The following is a 24,168-nucleotide window of genomic DNA, read 5'->3' as shown; positions in this document are numbered from 1 at the left end:
TAATTCCATAAATTCATAACACAACAGCAATGTGGAAGATGCATGCTGGCAAGACCAAGTTTGAGCTTAGACATTGGACGTAGCTATTAAGACACCCCTCCCACCAGAAAATGAGCTACTAGCAGTATATGACTACTGGGAGGAAAATTGGTTTTCTTTTTCAGTGTGCAGTACATGGTTGGTTTTCAACCTTTAAGTGACATGCACACAAGTAAGTATAGATGAGTATCATGAACTGTATTAGATAGTTTAATTACAAATTTTGGCATATAGGGAAGGGGAATTAAATATGGGAAGAGTGTGAGTGGTGAATGTGATAAAATCCCACTGTATGAAATTATCAAATAACTAAAAATGGAAAATGAACTGTAATTAATCCCTATGAAGATGCAAAAGATCTGAGCCTTATATAGTTCTTAAAAAATCATTGAACTTAAGCTTTGTACAGGGTGATGCTTCACTCCTTTAAAAGGGGAACAAAAATACCCTTAGGAGGGGGTAGGGAGGCAAAGTTTAGAACAGAGGCTGAAAGAACACACATTCAGAGCCTGCCACACATGTGGCCCATACATATAGAGCCACCAAATTAGATAAGATGGATGAAACAAAGAAGTGCAGGCTGACAGGAACTGGATATAGATTTCTCCTGAGAGACACAGCCAGAATATGGCAAATACATAGGTGAATGCCAGCAGCAAACCACGGAACTGAGAACAGGACCCCCATTGAAAGAATCAGAGAAAGGACTTAAAGAGCTGAAGGGACTTGTTACCCTATATGAACAACAATGCCAACCACTAAGGAACCACTAAGGAACTAAGCCACTTCCCAAAGACTATACAAGGACTGACCCTGGGCTCCAACTGCATAGGTAGCAATGAGTAGCCTAGTAAGGGCACCAATGGAAGAGGAAGCCCTTGGTCCTGCCAAGACTGGACCCCCAGTGATCAGGATTCTTGGGGGGAGGGTAGTTGTGGGGGGAGGATGGGGAGGGAAACACCCACGTAGGAGGGGAGGGGAAGGGTTAGGGAGGTGTTGGCCTGGAAACTGGGAAAGGGAATAATATTTGAAATGTAAATAAGAAATACCCAAGTTAATAAAGATGGGGGAAAAAGGAAAAACAAGAAAAAATCATTGAAATACATTTGGGAAAACAATCTTTAATACTTTATTAATACATGTTAAATAGCAAAGTGAAACAGAAAACAGTGAGAAGTACAGTGGAAAATTAATCTTCCAATACCAATATTGGCACTAGGTGAAAGATGTTAAGTCAAGTATGACTTGTAATGGCTGTAGTGAACTATTTCAAGGGGATGGTGATGGACTGTGTTATTTAAATTCCCTAAAAGAGAAATAAAATATTTGTATCTGACTTCTTCTCATATCTTTGTTATTTGCTAGCATATCGTTGAATCCTACGGGGAAATAAAAATGTTTTCCAGAAAACCACATTTACCTGTCTCATTAGAAATCTCATTTTCTGCACAAGGAGTGCACTTGTAGCAGCAGATGGGCTTGCCCTCTAGGGTTACTTTCCTGAATCCAGGCCCACAACTCTCACTGCACACAGACTGGGGGACCTGAGAAGAATGAAATATTGTTATCTAATGTTTAGGGTTTTATAGAAACATCATAAATCAGTTTTTGAGTGTTATGTAGTGAAGGGGGATATAATGTTATTAACACCTAGAGTAATTTAAAAGATTATGTGTACTAACTCACGATGAGGAGCTGGGGGCAGCCACCAGAAAATCCAAATACCAAGAAAGCAAGAGACTCCCATGACCCAACAGGGATTACATTAGCTGAAATACTCAGCAAAGGGAAGAAAGAAATTATAGACATCATATCCAAGGGTTGGAAGGGCTCCCATTTAAGGAATGGGTCCACCCACCCATTTTGAAAATATTAATACAGAATTGCTCCTGTCAAAAGGGAATACAGAGACAAAGAATAGAACAGAGGATAAAAACAAATGACATCCAGAAACTTCTCCACCTAGAGATGCATCCCACAAGCAGCCACCAAACCCAGACCCTATTGCTGATGCCAAGAAGTGCTTGCTGACAAGAACCTGATATATCGGTCTCCTGAGAGACTCTACTAGAGCCTTATCAATACAGCCAACCATCTGACTGAGCATGGAGAACACGATAAAAGAGTTAGGGGAAGGACTGAAGAAGCTGAAGGGGATTTCAACCCCACAGGAAGGACAAAAATATCAACCAACTAGACAACCCAGAGCTCCCAGGGCCTAAACCACCAATCAAAGATGACACATGGAGGGATCCATGGCTCTAGCCATATGCATAGCATAAGGTGGCCTTATCTGGAATCAATGGGAGGAGAGGCCTTTGGTCCTGTGAAGGCTTGATGCCCCTATGGGAATACCTGGGCTGGAAGGCAGGAGTGCAGGGTTGGGGATATAGAAAGGAACTGAACCCTCATAGAGGCAGGGGAAGCGGGGAATGGATAGGAGGTTTGCTATCATTATAGATAGTCTATCACTATCTCTGTACTTTCTTACATCTGTGTTGAGCATCATAACTTCCACCATTATTGTGAGTCGTGACTGTCAGTTTGAGAGGATTTATAATTATCATCGAGGCAAAAATGTATATCTGTAGGATGAAATATATAGATAAATTTTGCTCAGTTGAAAAAGGTCAGTTAAATTAGAAATTTCATAATTTGTTGTACACATGTCTCAATTTTAGAGGCGATAAAAGGGAGCTACAGTTTTCATTACTTCCTGCATTCAGAGGATATTATGATCAACACCACATTATATTTGAAAATCATGCATTTTTTAAATATAATGTCCCACACCCTTAAACTTTCTATAAAATATTTCAAGTTATCCTTAAACATTGGATGAGAAAGGGCAAATTGAGACATGAAGGACAGTTAAGCCATGCTAATGAAGTTATTATATGGTATTTTGAAAGAAAAGTATATTCATAGTGACTAAAGCATTTCAGTGCTTATTTCCTTTTTGGTGAATATTTACAGGTAGTTATTGAAACTTTTGGGGATTCAGACTTGCTGGTGAAATTATGTCACAATGGTTGGGAATTGAAACATTGTAATGTGTCCTCAATTCCAGCTTTCTAATTTTTATTAATGTTATAAATATTTTCTTTCTATTTCCTATGTCTTTCTCCAGTATTACCATTTGTTGCCATGCTTCTATCCTTGGTGGACTCTGATACTTCTGGAACAATGAAGCAAAATATAATCTTTATTCTAAAATTCATTTTTGGCCATGATATTTGACCACACAAAAATAAAAATTTGTCAATATTTTTCATAATATTAATCCCAAATTAGAGATTTTTTCCAGCACATTAACATATGAGTAATTTGGAGATAAAAATTTCCTCTTATCACATGTACCAACTTTTATTTGTGACAAATGGAGGAAACCTAATCCTCCTTTGCGTTAAGAGTAGGGGACTTATTGAACACTATATATTTAAATTGACTTGAATCAAGGAAACTGAACAGCCAGTATACTAGTAATACTTTATGGTATTTTATATTGATACTGGAAATGTAATGGAACTTGAATGAAGCATCATTATATCAGAAAACATAATTGTGCTAGTAATATAAGCACAAAGCATTTAGATAATGCATTACATACCTTTGAAAATATTTCTGGCCATTGAATAATCTGTTCAGATAAAGACAACTGTTGACCCTTGGGAGCATTTGCAGAAAAGGATCCTATTTTCACTTTTAGTCCAAGACCCTTTGGTAAATTCCAAAGGTTAAGAATGTCATATTCTGCATCTATTGTCTGTATCCAATTTAAACTCCTGTTGTCTCTCACCTCAAGGTCCTTCAGGAAAGTGTTAAGCTGAAAGGGAAATACAATTTTATATTCCATTGTGCCCAAGGTGCAGAACAAAATCTGGATTTTAGAATGTCTCCTATTGTTTTTAATTTCTGATATGAATATCAAGATTAATGAAGATTGTCTTAGTATGAAAACCTGAGTGATCAGAATGCCATTCTGCTTCTGAATTATTATTGTTCAAATGAAACTTTGAACCAAACTCATGTAAGCAGTCAATAACTATCTATTGATTCATGAAAAGATCAAGTATTTTTTTGAAACCTTGCCAGACCCATTTGCTTTCAGAAAGTCTTCAGTAGCTAAGTGCCTAAAATGAGGGTGCTAATGTATGGAAATTAATTAGAAGGCATCATTTATATATAAACTAACCATCATTGTTTCACTTAAATGTCCCTGTTTTAATTTCTCTTGTAACAAATATATAGAGCATTGAATTTTTAATTACAATAATTACCCCAAAAAGATTACACAGAAAGGGTTTCTGTCTGTGCCTGGAGCTGAACTGGTCCCACAGAACCCTGCACCCAAATCCGATGAGGGAGAGAGCTGGATTCTCAGAACTGTGGGCAATCCTGAGAGCTCAGGGGAGACCACCACTTCTGCTCACATTCCTTGTTCAAGAGGAACCTGCATAGTGGCCATGGGATACATGAATATAAAATCAGTCAATGGTAGGAACTTCTGATTTCTGTCTGTGTCCAGAACTGAACTGAACTTGTCCTACAGCTCCCACACCCAAATCCTGTGGGTGAGAGAGCTGGACTAACAGAAGTGCAGACAATCCTGAGAGCTCAGAGGATACAAGTACTCCTGTGCACATTCCAAGAGAAACCCACCTACTGCCCTCTGTGCCCTCTGTGCAAAGGGATCAAGAAGCAGTCAGAGGCAGGACACTTTGGGTTTCTGCCTGTGTCCAGAAATGAAAGCAAGTCTGCAGGAGTGCCTACACACTTGAGAACAGAGATAAGACAAACTCTTCTGTGCCAAACAATCCACCTGGAGGCTGAAGGACACACAAACCCAAGAGAAGCTCTCTATTCCCAGAACCGGCAGAAGGAATACAGGTCTAAAGGAGTGCTGACACAGAGGCCTACAGGAGGGTCAAGCCACTTTCAGAATCAGCAAGACAAGCTAACATCACAGAAAACCTGAGAGTGAGAGCCAAGTTCAGGAAACAAAGTGACAGAAACCAAGACTACTTGGCATCATCAGAGACCAGTTCTCCCATGAAATCAAACACAGGTAATCCAAACATGCCAGAAAAGCAAGATTTGGATTTAAAAATCATATCTGAAGATGATAATAGAGGTCCTTAAGAAGGACATAAATAACTCACTTAAAGAAATACAGGACATGCTAAGACTGAACCCCCAGTGAACTAGACTGGTGGGGGGAGGGCGGCAATGGGGGGAGGGTTGGGAGGGGAACACCCATAATGAAGGGGAGGGGGGAGGGGGATGTTTGCCCGGATACCGGGAAAGGGAATAACACTTGAAATGTATATAAGAAATACTCAAGTTAATAAAAAAAAATAAAAAAATAAAAAAAAGAAATACAGGACAACGCAGGTAAACAAGTAGAAGACCTTAACAAGGTAACACAAAAATCCCGTAGAGAATTACAGGAAAACAAAAGTAAACAGGTGAAGAATTTGAACAAAACCAACCAAAATTTAAGAATGGAAATAGAAACAATAAAGAAAGTACAAAGGGAGACAATGACAATGCTAGAGATAGAAATGCTAGGAAAGAGATGAGAAGTCATAGATGCAAGCATCAGCAACAGAATACAAGAGATAAAAGAATCTCAGGGGCAGAAGAAAACCATAGAAAGCATGGATACAGCTGTCAAATATAATGTAAAACAGAAAAACGTACTGGCCCAAAACATAAAGAAAAAGGAAATCCAGGACACAATGAGAATATCAAACCTAAGGATAGTAGGGATAAAAGATACTGAAGACTCCCAAATTAAACGGTCAATAAATATCTTCAACAGGATTATAAAACAAAAGTTCCCTAACCTAAAGAAAGTGTTACCCATGAACATACAAAAAGTCTACAGAACTCCAAACAGATTGCACCAGAAAAGAATTTCCTCCCATCACATAATATTCAAAACACAAAGCATACAAAACAAAAAAGAAAGAATATTAAAAGTAGTAAGGGGAAAATCCAAGTAACATATAAAAGCAGTCCTATCAGAATGACACAAGACTTCTCTTCAGAGACAAGAAAAGCCAGAAGATCCTAGGCAAGTGTCACACAGACCATAGACAACAGAAATGCCAGCCCAGACTACTATATCAAGCAAACCTCTCAATTACCATAGATGGAGAAACCAAGATATTCCATAACAAAACCAAATTTACACAGTATCTTTCTACAAATCCAGTCCTACAAAGGATAATAGGTGGAAAACTCTAACACAAGGAGGAAAACTACACCCTAGAAAAAGCAAAAAAGTAATCTCCTTGCAAAGAAACCAAAAGAAGAGACACACAAACATAATTCCAACTCTAACAACAAAAGTAACAGGAGACAACAATCACTATTCCTTAATATCTCAAGATCAATGGACACAATTCCCCAATAAAAAAACATAAAGTACTACACTGGATACAAAAGAGGACCCAATACTTGGCTGCATAGAGGAAACACACCACAGGAACAAAGAGAGACACTACCTCAAAGTAAAAGGCTGGAAAACAATTTTCCAAACAAACCATCCAAAGAAACAGGCTGGAGTAGCCATTCTAATATAGAGTAAAATTGACTTTCAACCAAAGTTATCAAACGAGATAAAGGAGGACACTTCATATTCATCAAAAGAATAATCCATCATGCTGAACTATCAATTTTAAATATATTTTCTCCAAATGCAAGGGAAACTACATTCATAAAAGACATGTTACTAATGCTCAAATCACCTCACATAATACTAGTAGAAGATTTCAACACCCCACTCTCAACAATGGACAGAACATGGGAAAAGAAACTAAACAGAGACACAGAGAAACTAACAGAAGTTATGAACAAAATGAATTTAACAGATATCTATAGAACATTTCATTCAAAAACAAAATAATACACCTTCTTTTCAGCACTTCATGGTACTTTGTCCAAAAGTGACCATATAATGGGTCACAAAACAGGCCTCAACATATACAGGAAGATAGAAATGATCCCATGCATCCTATCAGATCACAATGGACTGGTCTTCAGTAAGAAAAATAATGTAAGAAACCCCAAATATACATGGGTGTTGAACAATGTTCTACTCAGTGATAACTTGGTCAAGGAAGAAATAAAGAAAGAAATTAAAGACTTTTAGAATTTAATGTAAATAAAGGCACAGTGTACCCAAACTCATGGAACACAGTGAAGCTGTGCGAAGAGGAAAATTCATAGCTCTGACTGCCTCTACAAAGAAACAAGAGACAGCAAACTTTAGCAGCTTGACAGCACATGTAAAAGCTCTAGAACAAAAAGAAGCAAATATGCCCAAGAGAAAGACAAGGCAGTAAATAATCAAATTCAGGGCTGAAAACAACACAGTAGAAATAAAAAGGATTATAAAAAGAATCAACAAAACCAGGAGCGGTTCTTTGAGAAAATCAACAAGATAGAAAATTCCTTAAACAGACTGATCAGTGGACACAGATAGTGTAATCAAATTAACAAAATCAGAAATGAAAAGGGAGAAATAGAAACAGAATCTGAGGAAATTAAAAAAAATCATCAATTTTGACTACAAAAGAGTATATTCAACAAAACTGGAAAATCTTGATGAAGTAGATAATTTTCTAGACAAATACTAAGTACCAAAGTTAAATCAGGATCAGATAAGCCATCTAAACAAGTCAGTAATGCTGAAAGAAATAGAAGTAATTATTAAAAGTCTCCCAACCAAAAAGAGGCCAAGAGCAGGTGGGTTTAGTGAAGAAAGCTATCAGAGCTTCATAGAAGACATACCAATACTGTCCAAACTGTTCCACAAAATAGAAAGAGAAGGAGCACTACCCAATTCCTTCTATGAGGCCACAAATATGCTAATATCTAAACTACACAAAGACCCAATAAAGAAACAGAACTTCAGATCAATTTCCCTTATAAATGTTTCCCCAGAAATGAACCCACACACCTATGGTCACTTGATTTTTGACAAAGGAGCCAAAACCATCCAATGGAAAAAAGATAGCATTTTCAGCAAATGGTGCTGGTTCAATTGGAGGGCAACATGTAGAAGAATGCAGATGGATCCATCCTTATCACCCTGTACAAAGCTTAAGTCCAAGTGGATCAAGGACCTCCACATCAAACCAGACACACTCAAACTAATAGAAGAAAAACTAGGGAAGCATCTGGAACACATGGGCACTGGAAAAAATTTCCTGAACAAAACACCAATGGCTTATGCTCTAAGATCAAGAATCGACAAATGGGATCTCATAAAACTGCAAAGCTTCTGTAAGGCAAAGGACACTGTGGTTAGGACAAAACGGCAACCAACAGATTGGGAAAAGATCTTTACCAATCCTACAACAGATAGAGGCCTTATTTCCAAAATATACAAAGAACTCAAGAAGTTAGACCGCAGGGAAACAAATAACCCTATTAAAAAATGGGGTTCAGAGCTAAACAAAGAATTCACAGCTGAGGAATGCCGAATGGCTGAGAAACACCTAAAGAAATGTTCAACATCTTTAGTCATAAGGGAAATGCAAATCAAAACAACCCTGAGATTTCACCTCACACCAGTGCGATTGGCTAAGATCAAAAACTCAGGTGACAGCAGATGCTGGCGAGGATGTGGAGAAAGAGGAACACTCCTCCATTGTTGGTGGGATTGCAGACCGGTGAAACCATTCTGGAAATCAGTCTGGAGGTTCCTCAGAAAATTGGACATTGAACTGCCTGAGGATCCAGCTATACCTCTCTTGGGCATATACCCAAAAGATGCCTCAACATATAAAAGAGACACGTGCTCCACTATGTTCATCGCAGCCTTATTTATAATAGCCAGAAGCTGGAAAGAACCCAGATGCCCTTCAACAGAGGAATGGATACAGAAAATGTGGTACATCTACACAATGGAATATTACTCAGCTATCAAAAACAACGAGTTTATGAAATTCGTAGGCAAATGGTTGGAACTGGAAAATATCATCCTGAGTGAGCTAACCCAATCACAGAAAGACATACATGGTATGCACTCATTGATAAGTGGCTATTAGCCCAAATGCTTGAATTACCCTAGATCCCTAGAACAAACGAAACTCAAGACGGATGATCAAAATGTGAATGCTTCACTCCTTCTTTAAATGAGGAAAAAGAATACCCTTGGCAGGGAAGGGAGAGGCAAAGATTAAAACAGAGACTGAAGGAACACCCATTCAGAGCCTGCCCCACAGGTGGCCCATACATATACAGCCACCCAATTAGACAAGATGGATGAAGCAAAGAAGTGCAGACCGACAGGAGCCGGATGTAGATCGCTCCTGAGAGACACAGCCAGAATACAGCAAATATAGAGGCGAATGCCAGCAGCAAACCACTGAACTGAGAATAGGTCCCCTATTGAAGGAATCAGAGAAAGAACTGGAAGAGCTTGAAGGGGCTCGAGACCCCAAAAGTACAACAATGCCAAGCAACCAGAGCTTCCAGGGACTAAGCCACTACCTAAAGACTATACATGGACTGACCCTGGACTCTGACCCCATAGGTAGCAATGAATATCCTAGTAAGAGCACCAGTGGAAGGGGAAGCCCTGGGTCCTGCTAAGACTGAACCCCCAGTGAACTAGTCTATGGGGGGAGGGCGGCAATGGGGGGAGGGTTGGGAGGGGAACACCCATAAGGAAGGGGAGGGGGGAGGGGGATGTTTGCCCGGAAACCGGGAAAGGGAATAACACTCGAAATGTATATAAGAAATACTCAAGTTAATAAAAAAAAATAATAAATGTTTCCCCAAAAATACTCAGTAATATTCTCTCAAACCAAATCCAAGAACTCACCAAAATGATCATGCAACATGATCAAGTAGGTTTCATCCCAGGCATGCAGGGATGGTTAAATATAGAGAAATCCATCAACATAATCCACTATGTAAACAAACTCAAAGAAAAAACACATGATCATTTCATTACATGTTGAGAAAGCATTTGACAAAATCCAACATCCCTTCATGATAAAAGTCTTGCAAAGATCAAGAATTCAATCACATACATAAACATAGTAAAAGCAATATACAGCAAAACAGTAGCTAACATTAAACTAAATGGAGAGAAACTTGAAGCAATCTCACTAAAATCAAGGCTGCCAACTCTCTCCCTACTTATTCAATATAGTACTTGAAGTCCCAGCCAGAGCAATCAGATAACAAAAGGAGGTCAAATGGATACAAATTGAAATGGAAGAAGTCCAAATATCACTATTTGCAGATGATATGATAGTATACTTAAGTGACCCCAAAAGTTCCACCACAGAACTTCTAAGCCTGATAACCAACTTCAGCAAAGTGCCTGTGTATAAAATTAACTTAATCCAGTAGACTTCTCCTCAAAGAATAAACAGGCTGAGAAAGAAATTATGGAAATGACATCCTTCACAATGGTCACAAATAGCATAACATGGTATGACTCTATCGAAGCAAGTGAAAGATCTGTATGGCAAGAACTTCTAGTCTCTAAAAAAAGAAATTGAAGAAGATCTCAAAAGAAGGAAAGACCTCCCATGCTCATGGATTGGCAGAATTAATATAGTAAAAATGGCCATTTTGTCCAAAGCAATCTATAGGTTCCAAAAAAAATTCCAAAATCTCCAAAAAAAATTCGAATTCAATTCTTCAGTTAAAAAGAGCAATATGAAAGTTCATTTGGAATAAAAAAAACAGATAGCCAAAAACTATGCTCAACAATAAAGGACCTTCTCATGGAATCAACATTCCTGTCCTCAAGCAGTATTAAAGAATAATAATGATAATAAAAACATATGGTATTGGTACAGAGATAGGCAGTTCGATCAGTGGAAGAAAATTGAAGACCCAGAAATGAACCCACACACTATGGTCACTTGATCTTTAACAAAGGAGCTAAAACCATCCAGTGGAAAAAAGATAGCATTTTCAAAAATTGGTGCTGGTTCAAATGGAGGTGAGCATGTAGAAGAATGCAAATTGACCCATTCTTATCGACCTGTACAAAGGTTAACACTAAGTGGTGAACCAAGTACCTCCAAAAAAAAAAAAAACACACAAAAACTAATAGAAGAAAAAGTAAGGAAAAGCCTCAATCACATGGGCACTGGGGAAAACTTCCTAACCAGGACATCCATGGCTTATGCTCTAAGATCAAAAATCAACATACTGGACCTCATAAGATTGCAAAGCTTCTGTAAGACAAAGGTCACTATCATTAGGATAAAATGGCCACTGACAGGTTGGGAAAAGATCTTTACCAATTCTACATCCCACTGAGAGATAATATCCAATATATACAAAGACCTCGAGAAATTAGCTTCCAAAGGGTCAAATAACCCCATTAAAAATGGGGCTCATAGCTAAAACAGAATTCTCAGCAAGGAATATAAAATGGCTGAGAATTAACTAAAAAAAAAGATCCTACACAATATATTAATGCATGAACCTGATTTTGACTAAGCATATTTGCTCATGTATATTGTACACCATTACAAAACATCATACACTTGATACTAACTTGGTATGGTATCCTCTTGGTAAAATTAGAAAAACAAAAAATTCTGTAATTGTGAACAAGATAAACCAAAGTTTACATTATCTGAATTAGTGTTGTTTCAAACCTCATATGGCAGTGTGCAGACAATAAAATCAGTAGGAAAGTTTATACCTGCCATGGAATGAAGATCATTCCTTCGCCATTTTCATATGGTCGCATTTGAACTTGATGAAGTCTCATATCATGGAGGCTGTGAGCCACAGCATACACACCATTGTAAATACTAATGCTCTCTTCACTCATAGCTACATCAAATATGTGACTAGGTAATATATCCAAAGAAGCATTGGTTTGGCAATTGTCCAAAACTTGACAATTACGATCAGAAAATGAGCACTTGAATAACAAATTCCACAACTTCGGAAGATAAATGTCTTCTGGGTATCGATTAGGATTAACTGTTTGAATGAATTTGGTAAACTCAAACTTCTCTCTATAATTGTGCTTAAAAATTAGGCTTCCATGGAATGAGTCTAACATGAAATAATCACTAAATTCAGTAACATGGCGTTCAATGTTCATAACCCAGACATTCCTTGTCAGTAATCTTTGCCCAATATTCCGCAATAGACTTTCTAGAGAATCAATGTCACCATGAATAATTATTACATTTGTCTCATTCATATTTTCCCAGAACCTTGGAAAATATGAAGTCCATGTGGCTGGGATCATTTTTACAAAAGCAATGCAGACTCTTTGTCGCTCCATTTCCTCTCTATAATCTGATAGAATTTTATTTCCTTTGTGGTCATCAGGGAGGATGAGACCGACCCATGACCATCTAAAATATACCATTAAAGAAACAATGGCAAGGGAAAGAGATGTGTCCTTGGGGGCCATCTGGTAGAGAGAAGAATACTGACCATGGTCACTCAAGAGAGGATCATAAGGTCCAAAAGTAATCTGAACCAAATTGGAAAGAAGATGAAGAATATTAACATCAAATAAAATTTCATTCCTGAAGCAATAGATGAAAATAGAAGAACATTTTAAAAGAATATTCCATTTACTACATTTTACAGAAATTTCTGTTAAGCCTGTAACTTTCAAGAATTTACCTGGTTTCATTTATGACACCCAACCTTTCTCATATAAGCAAAAAAGTCTGATTGAACTCCATGTGTCTGGGTATGTCCTTGATGTTTGGATAATTGATCAATTGCTCTTTCAGTTTAAAGACACCTATAATATGAACAAAGAGAATTGACTCTCAGTTTGCACAATCCAAATTTTCTCACCTGTGGAAATTTAAAGAGTTGAAGCAATGTCCCAATTTGGGCAGATGTAGTCCATGATGTTCCTGTGAGTGCAGCAGAAAATTTTTTCTTTTTACAATTGTAATTAGGTAAAACCTTTCTCTGCACATGAGCAGTGAGCCAAATAACAGCATTCATAAGTGTTTCCTTTTCAGTGAATCTGACATTGTAGAAATCAAATCCAAGAGATATGTTGGGTAAAAGATTGGGGTTCCCATTGATCTCCTCAATGGCAAATAGCAGAGCCAGAATATACTGATAGTTTCTAAAGTTATACCTGTGTAAGTGACATAAAAACACACAAGATTATAATCATATATACCACACACATTCACATATTTAGTACACTAAATGTTACAGTTCAATTTTGATTCTATAAAACATGTAATTTAATGTCTTCATTATGAATTGATGTACTAGGTTAGGTAAATGTGTTAGGATTAGGTAATATCTTTTACCACTATAACTCATTAGTTACAGATCCTCAAATCATATATTATTTATATTTTAGAAGTTGGTTCTTTATATATTCTGTTTACAAATCAGGAATAGTATTTCTTCCATAACAGATTTGTTAAAATCTAGATATTTAACCTTCTGGGGTCTTCACTTATAAAAATTCACTATTCTATTTTCAACCCAACAACTTTTAAAAATACAATATTGTGGTTTTATATCTGCTCTTAGGAGTATCAGCGCTCCTGGGGACTGGCTTTTAGCTCTGGGCACAGGCCGCGATTAGAAATATCCTCTCCCTGACTGCTCTTAGGTTTCTGTATCCAGAGGGCAATGTGCAGGCTTTTCTTGGTTCAGGAATGGGAGCAGAAGTGGTGGTCTCCCCTGAGCTCTCAGTATTGTTTGCACTTCTGAGAATCCATGTCTTTCCTCCATGAAATTTGGGTACAGAGTGCTATGGGACTGGGTCATATCAGAAATCAGAAGGATCCTGTCCCAGATTGACCCGTGGATTGTGTGTCCTGAGTGCTTCAGGAGTGTCCCTCAGAGAAGAAGTGGTAGTCTTACTTCTGCTCTCAGGTGCGTCAGCACTACTGGCCACTAGATTCCAGCTGTGGGTGCAGGGCAAGACCGTAAAGATCCTCTCCCTGACTGCTCCTGCATCCAAAGGGCTCATGGCGAGTTCCTCTTGGGCCAGGCATGTGATCCGAAGTGATAGTCTCCCCTGAATTCTCAGTATTGTCTGCACTTCTGAGAGTCCATGTCTCTCCTCCACGAAATTTGGTTACAGAGTACTGTGGCATTCTGAGCACAGGCAGAAACCAGAAGGTTCCTGCACCATGCTTAGTAGGATTCATCTTGGGCCTAGAATATGAGCAAAAATGGTGTTCTCCCCTGAGCTCTCAGGATTGTCTACACTTTGAGTGTCCAGCTCTCTCCACCAAGGGATTTTGGTAGCTGGACTTTGGAACTGGGTCAGTTCACGTTGCAGGCAGACACAGTAGAGTCCTGTTCCAGACTGCTCTTGGGATTGTGTGTCCTGAGAGCTCCAGGTGCATCCCTCAGAGCAGAAGTTATAGTCTTACCTCTGCTCTCAAGTGTGTCAGCTCTCCTGCTGACTAGCTTTTAGCTCTGAACACAGGCAGAGAAAGGAAGGATCCTCTCCCTGACTCTTTCAGCTTTCCTGTGACCAGAGGGCTCTAAGCCGATTCCTCTTGGGCCAATAATGTGAGTAGTAGTGGTGCTTTTCTCTGACATCTCAGGATTGTCCACACTTCTGAGAATCCAGCTCTTTTGCACTGTATTTGGGTGCACAGAATAATTGGACCAGGTCCGGTCAGGGTGAAACAGAAACCGGAAGGATCCTGGCCCAGACTGCTCCTGGGTTTGTGTGTCCTGAGGGCTCCAGGTAGGTCTGTGGGAGCAGAAGTGATGGTCTTACCTCTGTTCTCATGTGTGTCACTGCTCCTGCCTACTGGCTTTCAGCCTGGGCACAGTCAGAGCTGATTCATTTCTATATATATTTATGTATTTATTTATATTTATATACTTATTTGTGAATTCATGCATTTTATTCATTTTTGTCTCAGTTGCTTGCTTATTTTACTCAGTAACACGGAGTCTATGACTTGACTGTCAGTTGTTTTATATATCAGACTGATCTTAAACTCAGAAATACCCACCTGTCTCTTTCTATAGACTTTTGGCAATCAAGTCTTGCACCAGCATATCTGCCTGCTGGATTTATTAATTTTCTTATCATGTATACCTAGACCCCAATACAGCAAACTTCTCCAGTTTCTCTGTTTCTCTCTCCTACCCTCCACCTAATCACTAGATTACAGGTTTGTACTCATATTCTTTTGTGAAGTATGAAAATATTTCCTCAAACTTGGAATAATCCACTCTCTGGATCATCTCTTCACATGTTTTATAATAAGTTAAAAAAACAATATTTCACACTGACAGAAGAGTATCATTTAGTTTCTCTGTCAAAGTGAGTTGATGACAGAAATAAAACTTCATTAAGGTTTCCTTTATGAACTAGAAAATATCATCCTGAGTGAGATTACCAATCATAAAAAAACACACTTGGTATGCACACATTGATAAGTGGATATTAGCCAAAAAGCTCGAATTACCCAAGATGCAATTCACAGACCAGAGGAAACTAAAGAAGGATGACCAAAATGTGGCTGCTCCCACTCCTTCTTAAAAGGGGAAAAATATCCATAGGAGGGGATATGGAAGCAAAGTTTAGAGCAGCGACTCAAGGAATGGCCATTCAGAGCCTGGTCCACATGTGGCCCATATATATACAGCCACCAAAACTAGATAAGATTGATAAAGCTAGAAAATGCATGCTGAAAGGAACTGGATATAGAACTCTCCTGAGAGACACATCCAGAGCATGTCCAATGCAGAGGTCAATGCTAGCAGCAAACCACCAAACTGAGAATAGGACGCCCTTGGGGGGACTTAGAGGAAAGATTGAAAGAGTTGAAGGAGGTTGCAACCCTATAAAAATGACAATGCCAACCAACCAGAGCTTCCAGGATCTAAACCACTACCGAAAAACTGTACATGGACTGACCCAGGGCTCCAACTGCATGTGTAGCAGAGAATAGCCTTGTTGGGGCACCAGGGGAAGGGGAAGGCCTTGGTCCTGCTAAGGTTGGACCCCCAGTGCAGGGAAATATGGGGGGTGAGTAAGGGGGATGTATAGTGGGAATACCTGTATGGGGGAGGGGGCGGAGAGGGGAGGGGGGCTTATGGACAGGAAACCGGGAATGGGAATAACGTTTGAAATGTAAGTAAAGAAATGTATCTAATAAAAATTTTTAAAAAAAGGTTTAGCTCAAAAGCAGAGGAAATCAACTAAGAACCAGAAGTTATTAATAACCTCAGGGAAACAATGAATTCTCAAGACAAGATGGACGTTATATTTATGATCTCACATTAAATATTAAATATGATAACAGGCAATGACCTGTGAATGTTCAGGTGAATCAAAACACCAGCAAGGAAAATGGAAGTCAACAGGTAGTCCAACCCCTATTTAAGAGGGAATTCTTCTTAGTTTGGGTTTTATTACTATGAGGAGGCGCAATGTGCATGCCTATTCTCATAAAGAAAAGATTTAAATGGAGCTGTCATACAATTTCAGAGTTTTAGCCTATTATTTTCATGGTGGAAACCATGGCAGTTAACAAGCAGAAATAATCTTCTAAATTTATCTGAGTGTTTTACATCTTAATCCACAAGCAACGAAAGTAGAAACTGGGACATACTACCTAGACTTGTTCTTCTTAGACATGTGTCCCCACAACCAGAATGGCACACTTCCTCTAACATGCCCATGCCTACTGCAACAATGACAAACATCCTAATAGTGCCACTCACTATGATCAAAATATTGTGGATTACAGTAGTTCCAGATAAGGCAGTGCTATTAAAAAAAAAACCACCTAGTTTGATACTCTTTAAGCCAGTGGAACCATTTCAGACAAGGAGGATACATGTTTGGATTTCTGCTTTGAGTGGGAACAAGAGCATTAAAATTTATGGCATCTTCTGCCTTAGTGGGATATTGTTTGTTGCTATGTATAGGCTGGTTATTTGAATAATTTTGTGAGTTATGCCTGATTTAATAAATATTTTCTATACTTGATTTGTAAGATTTTGGATGGTGTTCTGGTTTTGTGAGGTTATTGTAATGGGTATACCTTGAAAATATGAAGTAAAAATCTCAGCACACGCTTTAAATAAGTTTCCAGATTTTTTTAATTGTCTTTAGAAGAGATTGACAAGTGGGTGTAGCATTCTCAGAGGACAGATGTTTTAAAAATATATCTTGGGATTCAGAGACTCTACCGAGCAACAGAGTCCTCAAAATATTTTCTTGGTTTCTGTATTATATTAACAAGTCTTTTGATATTTTTATCTATTGGGGAAGCATGTCCATGCTTCCAGAACTGAAGCTGCTATTTTTACTAGAACTTCCTTTGTCGATTTTTGTATTTTGTTTTGTTTTTTGGGTTTTTTTTTTTGTGAGTTGCTTCTTCAAACCATTCCCCCATACCCATAAACATTTCACATGTTAAATGCTCAATTTTCCTTTTGTTTTTTCAGACATCTTAAATAACTATTTGAACCAAGTTCTTACAGATACATATTCATCCACAGTGAAAATTCATCTATAGTCAGGCAGACTCTGGCTATTTTAAACTAATCATGAGAAGTCATAAATAATTTAAATGGAAAGGTTTCCTATAAAGGATCCTTATTCTCTTTGTTATTCTCCATATTCACTGAAAAAGAGCCTAACAATTCACCTTTGTTATGCTTGGAGTACACTAGAGGCAGAGACAATGGACCTCTTTAGTTTCTTTTTATATTTTTTCAGGGAGTCTTTTGGAGTGACTTGTAGGCCACTTATGTTTATGATATTTTGTTAATTTTTTTCTGAGTCAGTTTCCTTCTCTGTGGTTGATTGTTCCTATTTTGATTTATCACTACCCTCTCCTGAGCTATTTTTCAGACTTTTCTGTAAAGGAATGAACATTTTTCTTAGATCCTGAGAGAGGCAGTAATAATGGAATCCCCTCACAAGGAGGTGAATTTAATGTCTCCTGAGCACATACGGCTTTTATTGTTTCGTTATCTGCCAATGCCTTCCTAAGCACATTCCAAATAGCAGTTTCTGTAAGGGCACACCTACTCCTCCATTCTCTTAAACCAGTTTTTAATATCTAACCTGGCTTTCTACCATATATCCATATCTAAAGTTCTCCTTCCTGGAAATCAAGGACTGACCATTTGTATGAACTGATGAAACTCAGTCAGCTGGCTAGTGCTAACCTAAATGTTATTTTTCTTTAAGAGTATGCTTAATAATGTCTGTAAATAACTCTCTGTCAGTAGATTCACTCTGTCTCTTCCTGAGAAATACATGAAATGCACACAACCCAGAAATGATATCTCCTGACCTAAGATTGGTCCAGATAGCTCCCAACAGAATTGATGAGAGAATTACCTGGTGACAGCAGACAATTATACCCAGAGCTAATGACTCCTGGTATACACTGGGCATTGATGTTACTCAGCCAACCCAACCACTTTCTGATGGCACCAACTATCTGCCTCTGCAGTTTGCAGCAGGCAATTTCAAGAAAGAGGTCATGGCTCCTGGCATAATCCAGGTGCTAATGGTATCCAGTATCAGCCTCTGCTGATGGCTGTTGGCCATAGCAATTCCCATTTCTCACCCTCCATAAACAGGCACTCCCTGGCCAAGGGGTTTTCAAGGTCCAGTTGAGAGTCCTATCTGTGTGGACTTACCTTAAAAAGTCCCTGTTCCAAGGCACCAATTTAGATGCTGGAAGCTTCCCACACTGGAAAGGGTAGAGGTGCCATGGAGTAGGATTCTAGTGTGGCTTTAAAGTCTGAGGGTTTCCAGATATTCTAGCTCTCTAACTATACTGAAATACTGATCACAACTTCTAAAACTCTAAAAACTTTCTTGTTCTTTCTGAGTGTAAAAAGCCGACAGGAGCCGGATGTAGATCTCTCCTGAGAGACACAGCCAGAATACAGCAAATACAGAGGCGAATGCCAGCAGCAAACCACTGAACTGAGAATAGGTCCCCTATTGAAGGAATCAGAGAAAGAACTGGAAGAGCTTGAAGGGGCTCGAGACCCCAAAAGTACAACAATGCCAAGCAACCAGAGCTTCCAGGGACTAAGCCACTACCTAAAGACTATACATGGACTGACCCTGGACTCTGACCTCATAGGTAGCAATGAATATCCTAGTAAGAGCACCAGTGGAAGGGGAAGCCCTGGGTCCTGCTAAGACTGAACCCCCAGTGAACTAGTCTATGGGGGGAGGGCGGCAATGGGGGGAGGGTTGGGAGGGGAACACCCATAAGGAAGGGGAGGGGGGAGGGGGATGTTTGCCCGGAAACCGGGAAAGGGAATAACACTCGAAATGTATATAAGAAATACTCAAGTTAATAAAAAAAAAAAAAGCTGCTGGTTTAGGAGATTGATATCTGTAGCCATGCAGCTATGGATTAAGTAAGTGGCCTTTGATTTATCTCAGCAGAGACTGTGTGGCTATTTCAGTCTGCTACTTGGAAGTTGCAGGAAAAAAGGGGAGACTTTGAAAAGTCATTATACCATTTACTTCTAACTTGTAAAACATTTCTGATGAAAGCTATCTAAGAAAAATGGGAAAAGCAGAAAAATCCTAAATGGTGCAAGGGAAAATTTTCTCTCTTCTCTTTGTCTAAATGTTCTGTCCAAAAAAGTTCTCTTCAGGTCAGTTCCTCAGATGCTTCTCTTTTTCTTAAGCACTTATACATCTTTTAGAATACATGGTTACATATTAAAAAGTTCTTCACAAGTTCACCCATAAGATCAAATCATAAATTGAAATAAAAGCTTACAACAAAAAAATGTTTGCATGTATGTCTATTAAGAGTAATTATCTGGCTAAACTTTCATCACCTGTCACAGGTCCACAGATTCATTGAAAATTAAAAACCATAACTAAGTTATTAGTGAAGTTTTGTATAGATAAATTCAGTCAATATTATCTTCTGTCATAGCAGCTGTGATAAATCACAGTTCCCTTTTATGACCTTGCTTAATTGTCTTACAAGCTCTTGGAATGTGCTCTGGGTAGTAGGAATTCTGGATACTATCTAGAAGTAATTACTGGAAACACGTGTGAGATTGGCAGAGTTCTCATTGAGACTATCAAAAAAAGACCTACTACGAGTCCAGCTATAAAATAGGCTTAATAAACACCAATATAATTTTAGGGATTCTTATAAAATCATCATTAAGAATTAAGAAGTCATCTATTTGTCTGTATAACATCATTACACGATCTTCCTGGATCTTCAGAGATCTGCTCAAAGGGGTGGGCAAATACTTAGTTATTGTTATATATGTTTAATAATAACATGAAAAGCATATTAAAAGCAGTAATCTTTCCTAAAGTTATTTATTCCTAGGACTTGGCATTTGGAGCTTCAACAGAGACATAATGTAAACTGTAGTCATTTCTGGAAAATTACTTGCTAGATATCAGCTTGTCTTCTGATGGATCCTGACAAAACTTAAAGTTGGGGATCAAAGATATAGGTGGAGAGGGTAGATACTGAACTAGGTGGGGGCTTTGGAGAATATGAACAATGCACTGAATTGCTTATAAATGTAGATATTTTATTCCCCCTTCCATTCTCTCTAAAAAATTCTTATGCACATCCTTTCTCATTTAATTTCTTGATACAACTTTCTTTATTGCCCATGAGGATGTAAATTTACACAAGACACACAAACACACACACACACACACACACACAAGCATGCCTATGCGCGCGCACACACACACACACACACACAAACATATAATTGAATGTAAGTAAGGAATGCTGTGAAATAGTTTATCCAATGTATAATATTCTTCCACAGGAAAGATTGTAATCTTCCCCTAGAAAGATTTTCCATAGAATCAGTCTACAACTGTCTTATTAGTTATGGAATGTGAATGCTTTAGTCGGATGCACGCATCCACTGCTGAAAAACAGGCCACCAGTCATCACCAGAGTGAGAACTTGAAAAGGCCACAAAGCCTGCACTATATGCTATGAACTGCTTTTGTTTGTATTTTTAATTTTAATTGAATATACCTCTGCAGATTATGACTTCCTGAGAATACACACAAAGGGAGAGCTCACAAACAAGATCTCACTGCCAATGAAAAGTGCAAATGGGACTAATAAAGGCCAGTGGTTACAATGGGGTAAACACCAAGGAAGAACTTTTGCAGTAAATACAAATAAAAATAAGGCCATGAAGGAATTATGATTGCATTCAAGAGCCAGTCATTGTTTTTATACTGAAAAACTGCATGTTTAAAATTACAAGAAAGTGAGATCAATTATAAAGCCAATTCAGAATCATAATATAGTTAGGAATGGAGCCATATTCACTGCTAATATAAATAAGGGAAAACTTGGTACAAAGGATCAAAACGGCACTATCTACTTGAAAAATGTCCTAGACAAATGGCTTGTCTTTTAATATATAAAAGTATACACAATGGTGCATAACTTCAGTAAAATGATAAAGTCTATTAAAAACGAAATTGCATAAAGTTTAATTCTTGTGATTCATCAACTATGAAGAGCAAAAATGCATATATATATATTTGATGAAATTAAATTTGATATATATGCTTAAACACATATTTTACTTGATGTGAAGAAAAATAATTCACTATCATAAACCCCTAGAGAAAATTCTTAGTCTGACTTGGAAAGATTCAAGATAAGTCAACCAAAGGATTGAACATATTGGACAATAATACAGTTTATTCATGGCAGGATCCTAGTGCTGGACTTGAGGACTTGAGCTTGATCTTAGCACACACATTGGACGAGGAGAACATTTGCTTGAACAGTTTTGCCTTCACCAGAAAATGTGGGCTACATCAAAAGTATGTAAACACATACAAATAATAAATTTGATAACAAAGTTGAAAAGACTGTACCATGAATATAACAATAAAACAAGCCACTTTTCTCTTAAATTTATTCCACAATCATAAGGATAATTATATATAACAAATATTCTTAATATATTATAGTAAAAGTAACTGAATTTTGTCATTAACTTAGCTTATTTTTTCTGATTTCATGCAAGTTCAATGTTTTTTTCAGGAATCAGTCCTGTTATTTGTAATGAACGGACCAGAAATTAATTGCTCACATATCTGGAAATAGAGTCTTTGCAGTGAAGAGCTTGTTGCTGCTTAAAAAAAGAGAAACACATACCCGTACACATTGGTACCTCAACTGCTGAGAGGAAAAACCACCAGAAAAGTTGGTTTATAAATGTAATGAAATAGAATAGGCCCCACCCAACAACCAAATATTACCCCATTTACTATGCATATGAGAAAGTATTTAACTTTGAGTCAAAATATGATTCCCTAAAAATTAGAAATACTGTGAAATATTTTATACAAACAACAAATTTTATATACCCATATTTGATGTGTTTTTAAAATTCAAAATTGTATTTGTCAAAGAAATAAAGCATGAAGTATTAATTTATATCTAAACATCTTTCTCCTCCACTGTCTTTCTTTAATGTCTTAATACTTCAAAAGATTTTACCAAGCACAGAATATTGTCTCATAGAACATAATTCACCTTGACACCTTTTTTGTTTTGATTTAATTATAATTTTGACAATTTCAGTTTTAGAGATTCTAAAATCTTTCATGGATTTCCTTGTGTCTAGTTTCCAATTGTTGGTTTCCAACACAGTTCTTCATGTATTCACATAAAGTTCACATGTTATTGTTCTACTTTCTTGCCATACTGCCTATTTTCATACAGATATAAGAAGGTCATCTTGGGATAGGAAGATCTAATTGAAATTAAAACATATTATTTCCTTTACTAAGAAAAACACATGAATATTTCTGTCTAACTCAGCAATACCTGTCAGACACTATCCATTAACCGGGATTATTTAAGACAAGCTAAGAAACAGCACCATCATGAAACTTTCATAGTCACTATGTCTTGGTAGACACATATATAAAAACAAGATTAAATATTGCAAACCAATGAAGTGAAGAGATAAATACAAGAAAGCTGTCTGAGAATAAAAACTAAATTATCAAACAAACACATAATAAAGTATGAGATAGATGAAATATCTTTGGAGCACAGAGAAGTGTTCACAACTTCTATTTGTGACATTCTTAACTCTGGAATCAAATCAGCTGCATTTAGCACACACGGGCTCTTCACTCAACCATTAAAACACTCACTCACAGGCTACTGCACTTTGTACATCCTCTAATATCACAGGCACCATCAGAACATTTAAATGCTATGAACAACAAGGTCAGGTTTGGGATAAATCATCGTTCCTTGAAATCATGACAGGAAAAACTATTCAGACATTGTGGCATAACAAGAATTGCAAATAAGAGGTTATGGTTATCAGTCAAATGAGGAAACTAAAGTGAATGCAGTCAAAGTTACTATTTAATTTCCCCCTGAGTAAGGAAAATAATCTAAAAGGAAAATAAAATTGATGAAAAGATTTTAGAATCTCTAAGAGTAAATCTGTTAAAATAAAAAATAAACAATATGTAAATTTTAATGACTACACCATCTAAACCATAAGAATTCCGAACTCAAAAAATAAATAATTGTACTCACTGTATGTAGTTGTCCAAATATTGATATGGTAGAGTTGGGTCTGGCATTTTCTTCCCAGTATAGAAAGTATGAAGTGGGAAAAATGCACCAATCACAATATCTCCTTCATGGTGAAATTCTTCAGTGATTATGTAATAACACCTACTGATATTAAAGACAATAGCAGAGACAAATTTGAGAATCTGCAAGAGCCAGAAGATAAAAATCCAGGAGAACATCATATTAGTACATAGGTCTGCTTGATGAAGAACACACAGTATCCAGTACATATATGCTAGGTTTATGTTTTTGTGACCATGTATGTTTTGAATTTGTTGATGACTCAGTCTGTCACACCAATTATTCCAAGGGATTAAAAATGCCATTGGGAATTTTGAACCTATCCCTTCCCTTAGACTCTGCTGCTGATACCCTCTGTTCAAGTGAAAAACAAATTGGGAAATATGTTTGTTCATATTCTTCACTAGCCAATGGCACTATGACTTCAGCAAAGATTACAATCAGCAAGAGCTCAGTGTTGATATTCTCCTGGCATAAATTGGCTAACCATATGAAGCAAGAAACTTTTAATATAAAACAACAG

General features: G+C 37.6%; 1 protein-coding gene across 1 annotated transcript in view; it reads right to left on the bottom strand.

The window, feature by feature from the left end:
- Positions 1-23,806, bottom strand: part of Vom2r10 (vomeronasal 2 receptor, 10) — a 47,549-nt gene extending 23,743 nt beyond the window's left edge. Inside the window, exons 1-5 of the mRNA NM_001099469.1 lie at positions 23,586-23,806; positions 12,859-13,153; positions 11,732-12,523; positions 3,650-3,865; positions 1,460-1,583 (exon numbers count right to left, since the gene is read on the bottom strand). Of these exons, the coding sequence (NP_001092939.1) occupies positions 1,460-1,583; positions 3,650-3,865; positions 11,732-12,523; positions 12,859-13,153; positions 23,586-23,806 (1,648 nt within the window). The remainder of the gene's footprint in view (positions 1-1,459; positions 1,584-3,649; positions 3,866-11,731; positions 12,524-12,858; positions 13,154-23,585) is intronic.
- Between the last annotated feature and the right edge of the window lie 362 nt (positions 23,807-24,168).

The sequence above is a fragment of the Rattus norvegicus genome, chromosome 1 (assembly GCF_021556685.1).
Source record: "Rattus norvegicus strain SHRSP/BbbUtx chromosome 1, alternate assembly SHRSP_T2T, whole genome shotgun sequence".
NCBI lineage: Eukaryota > Metazoa > Chordata > Mammalia > Rodentia > Muridae > Rattus > Rattus norvegicus.
Note: the sequence above shows the minus strand (reverse complement) of the source record. Positions and strands in the feature narration are given on the sequence as shown.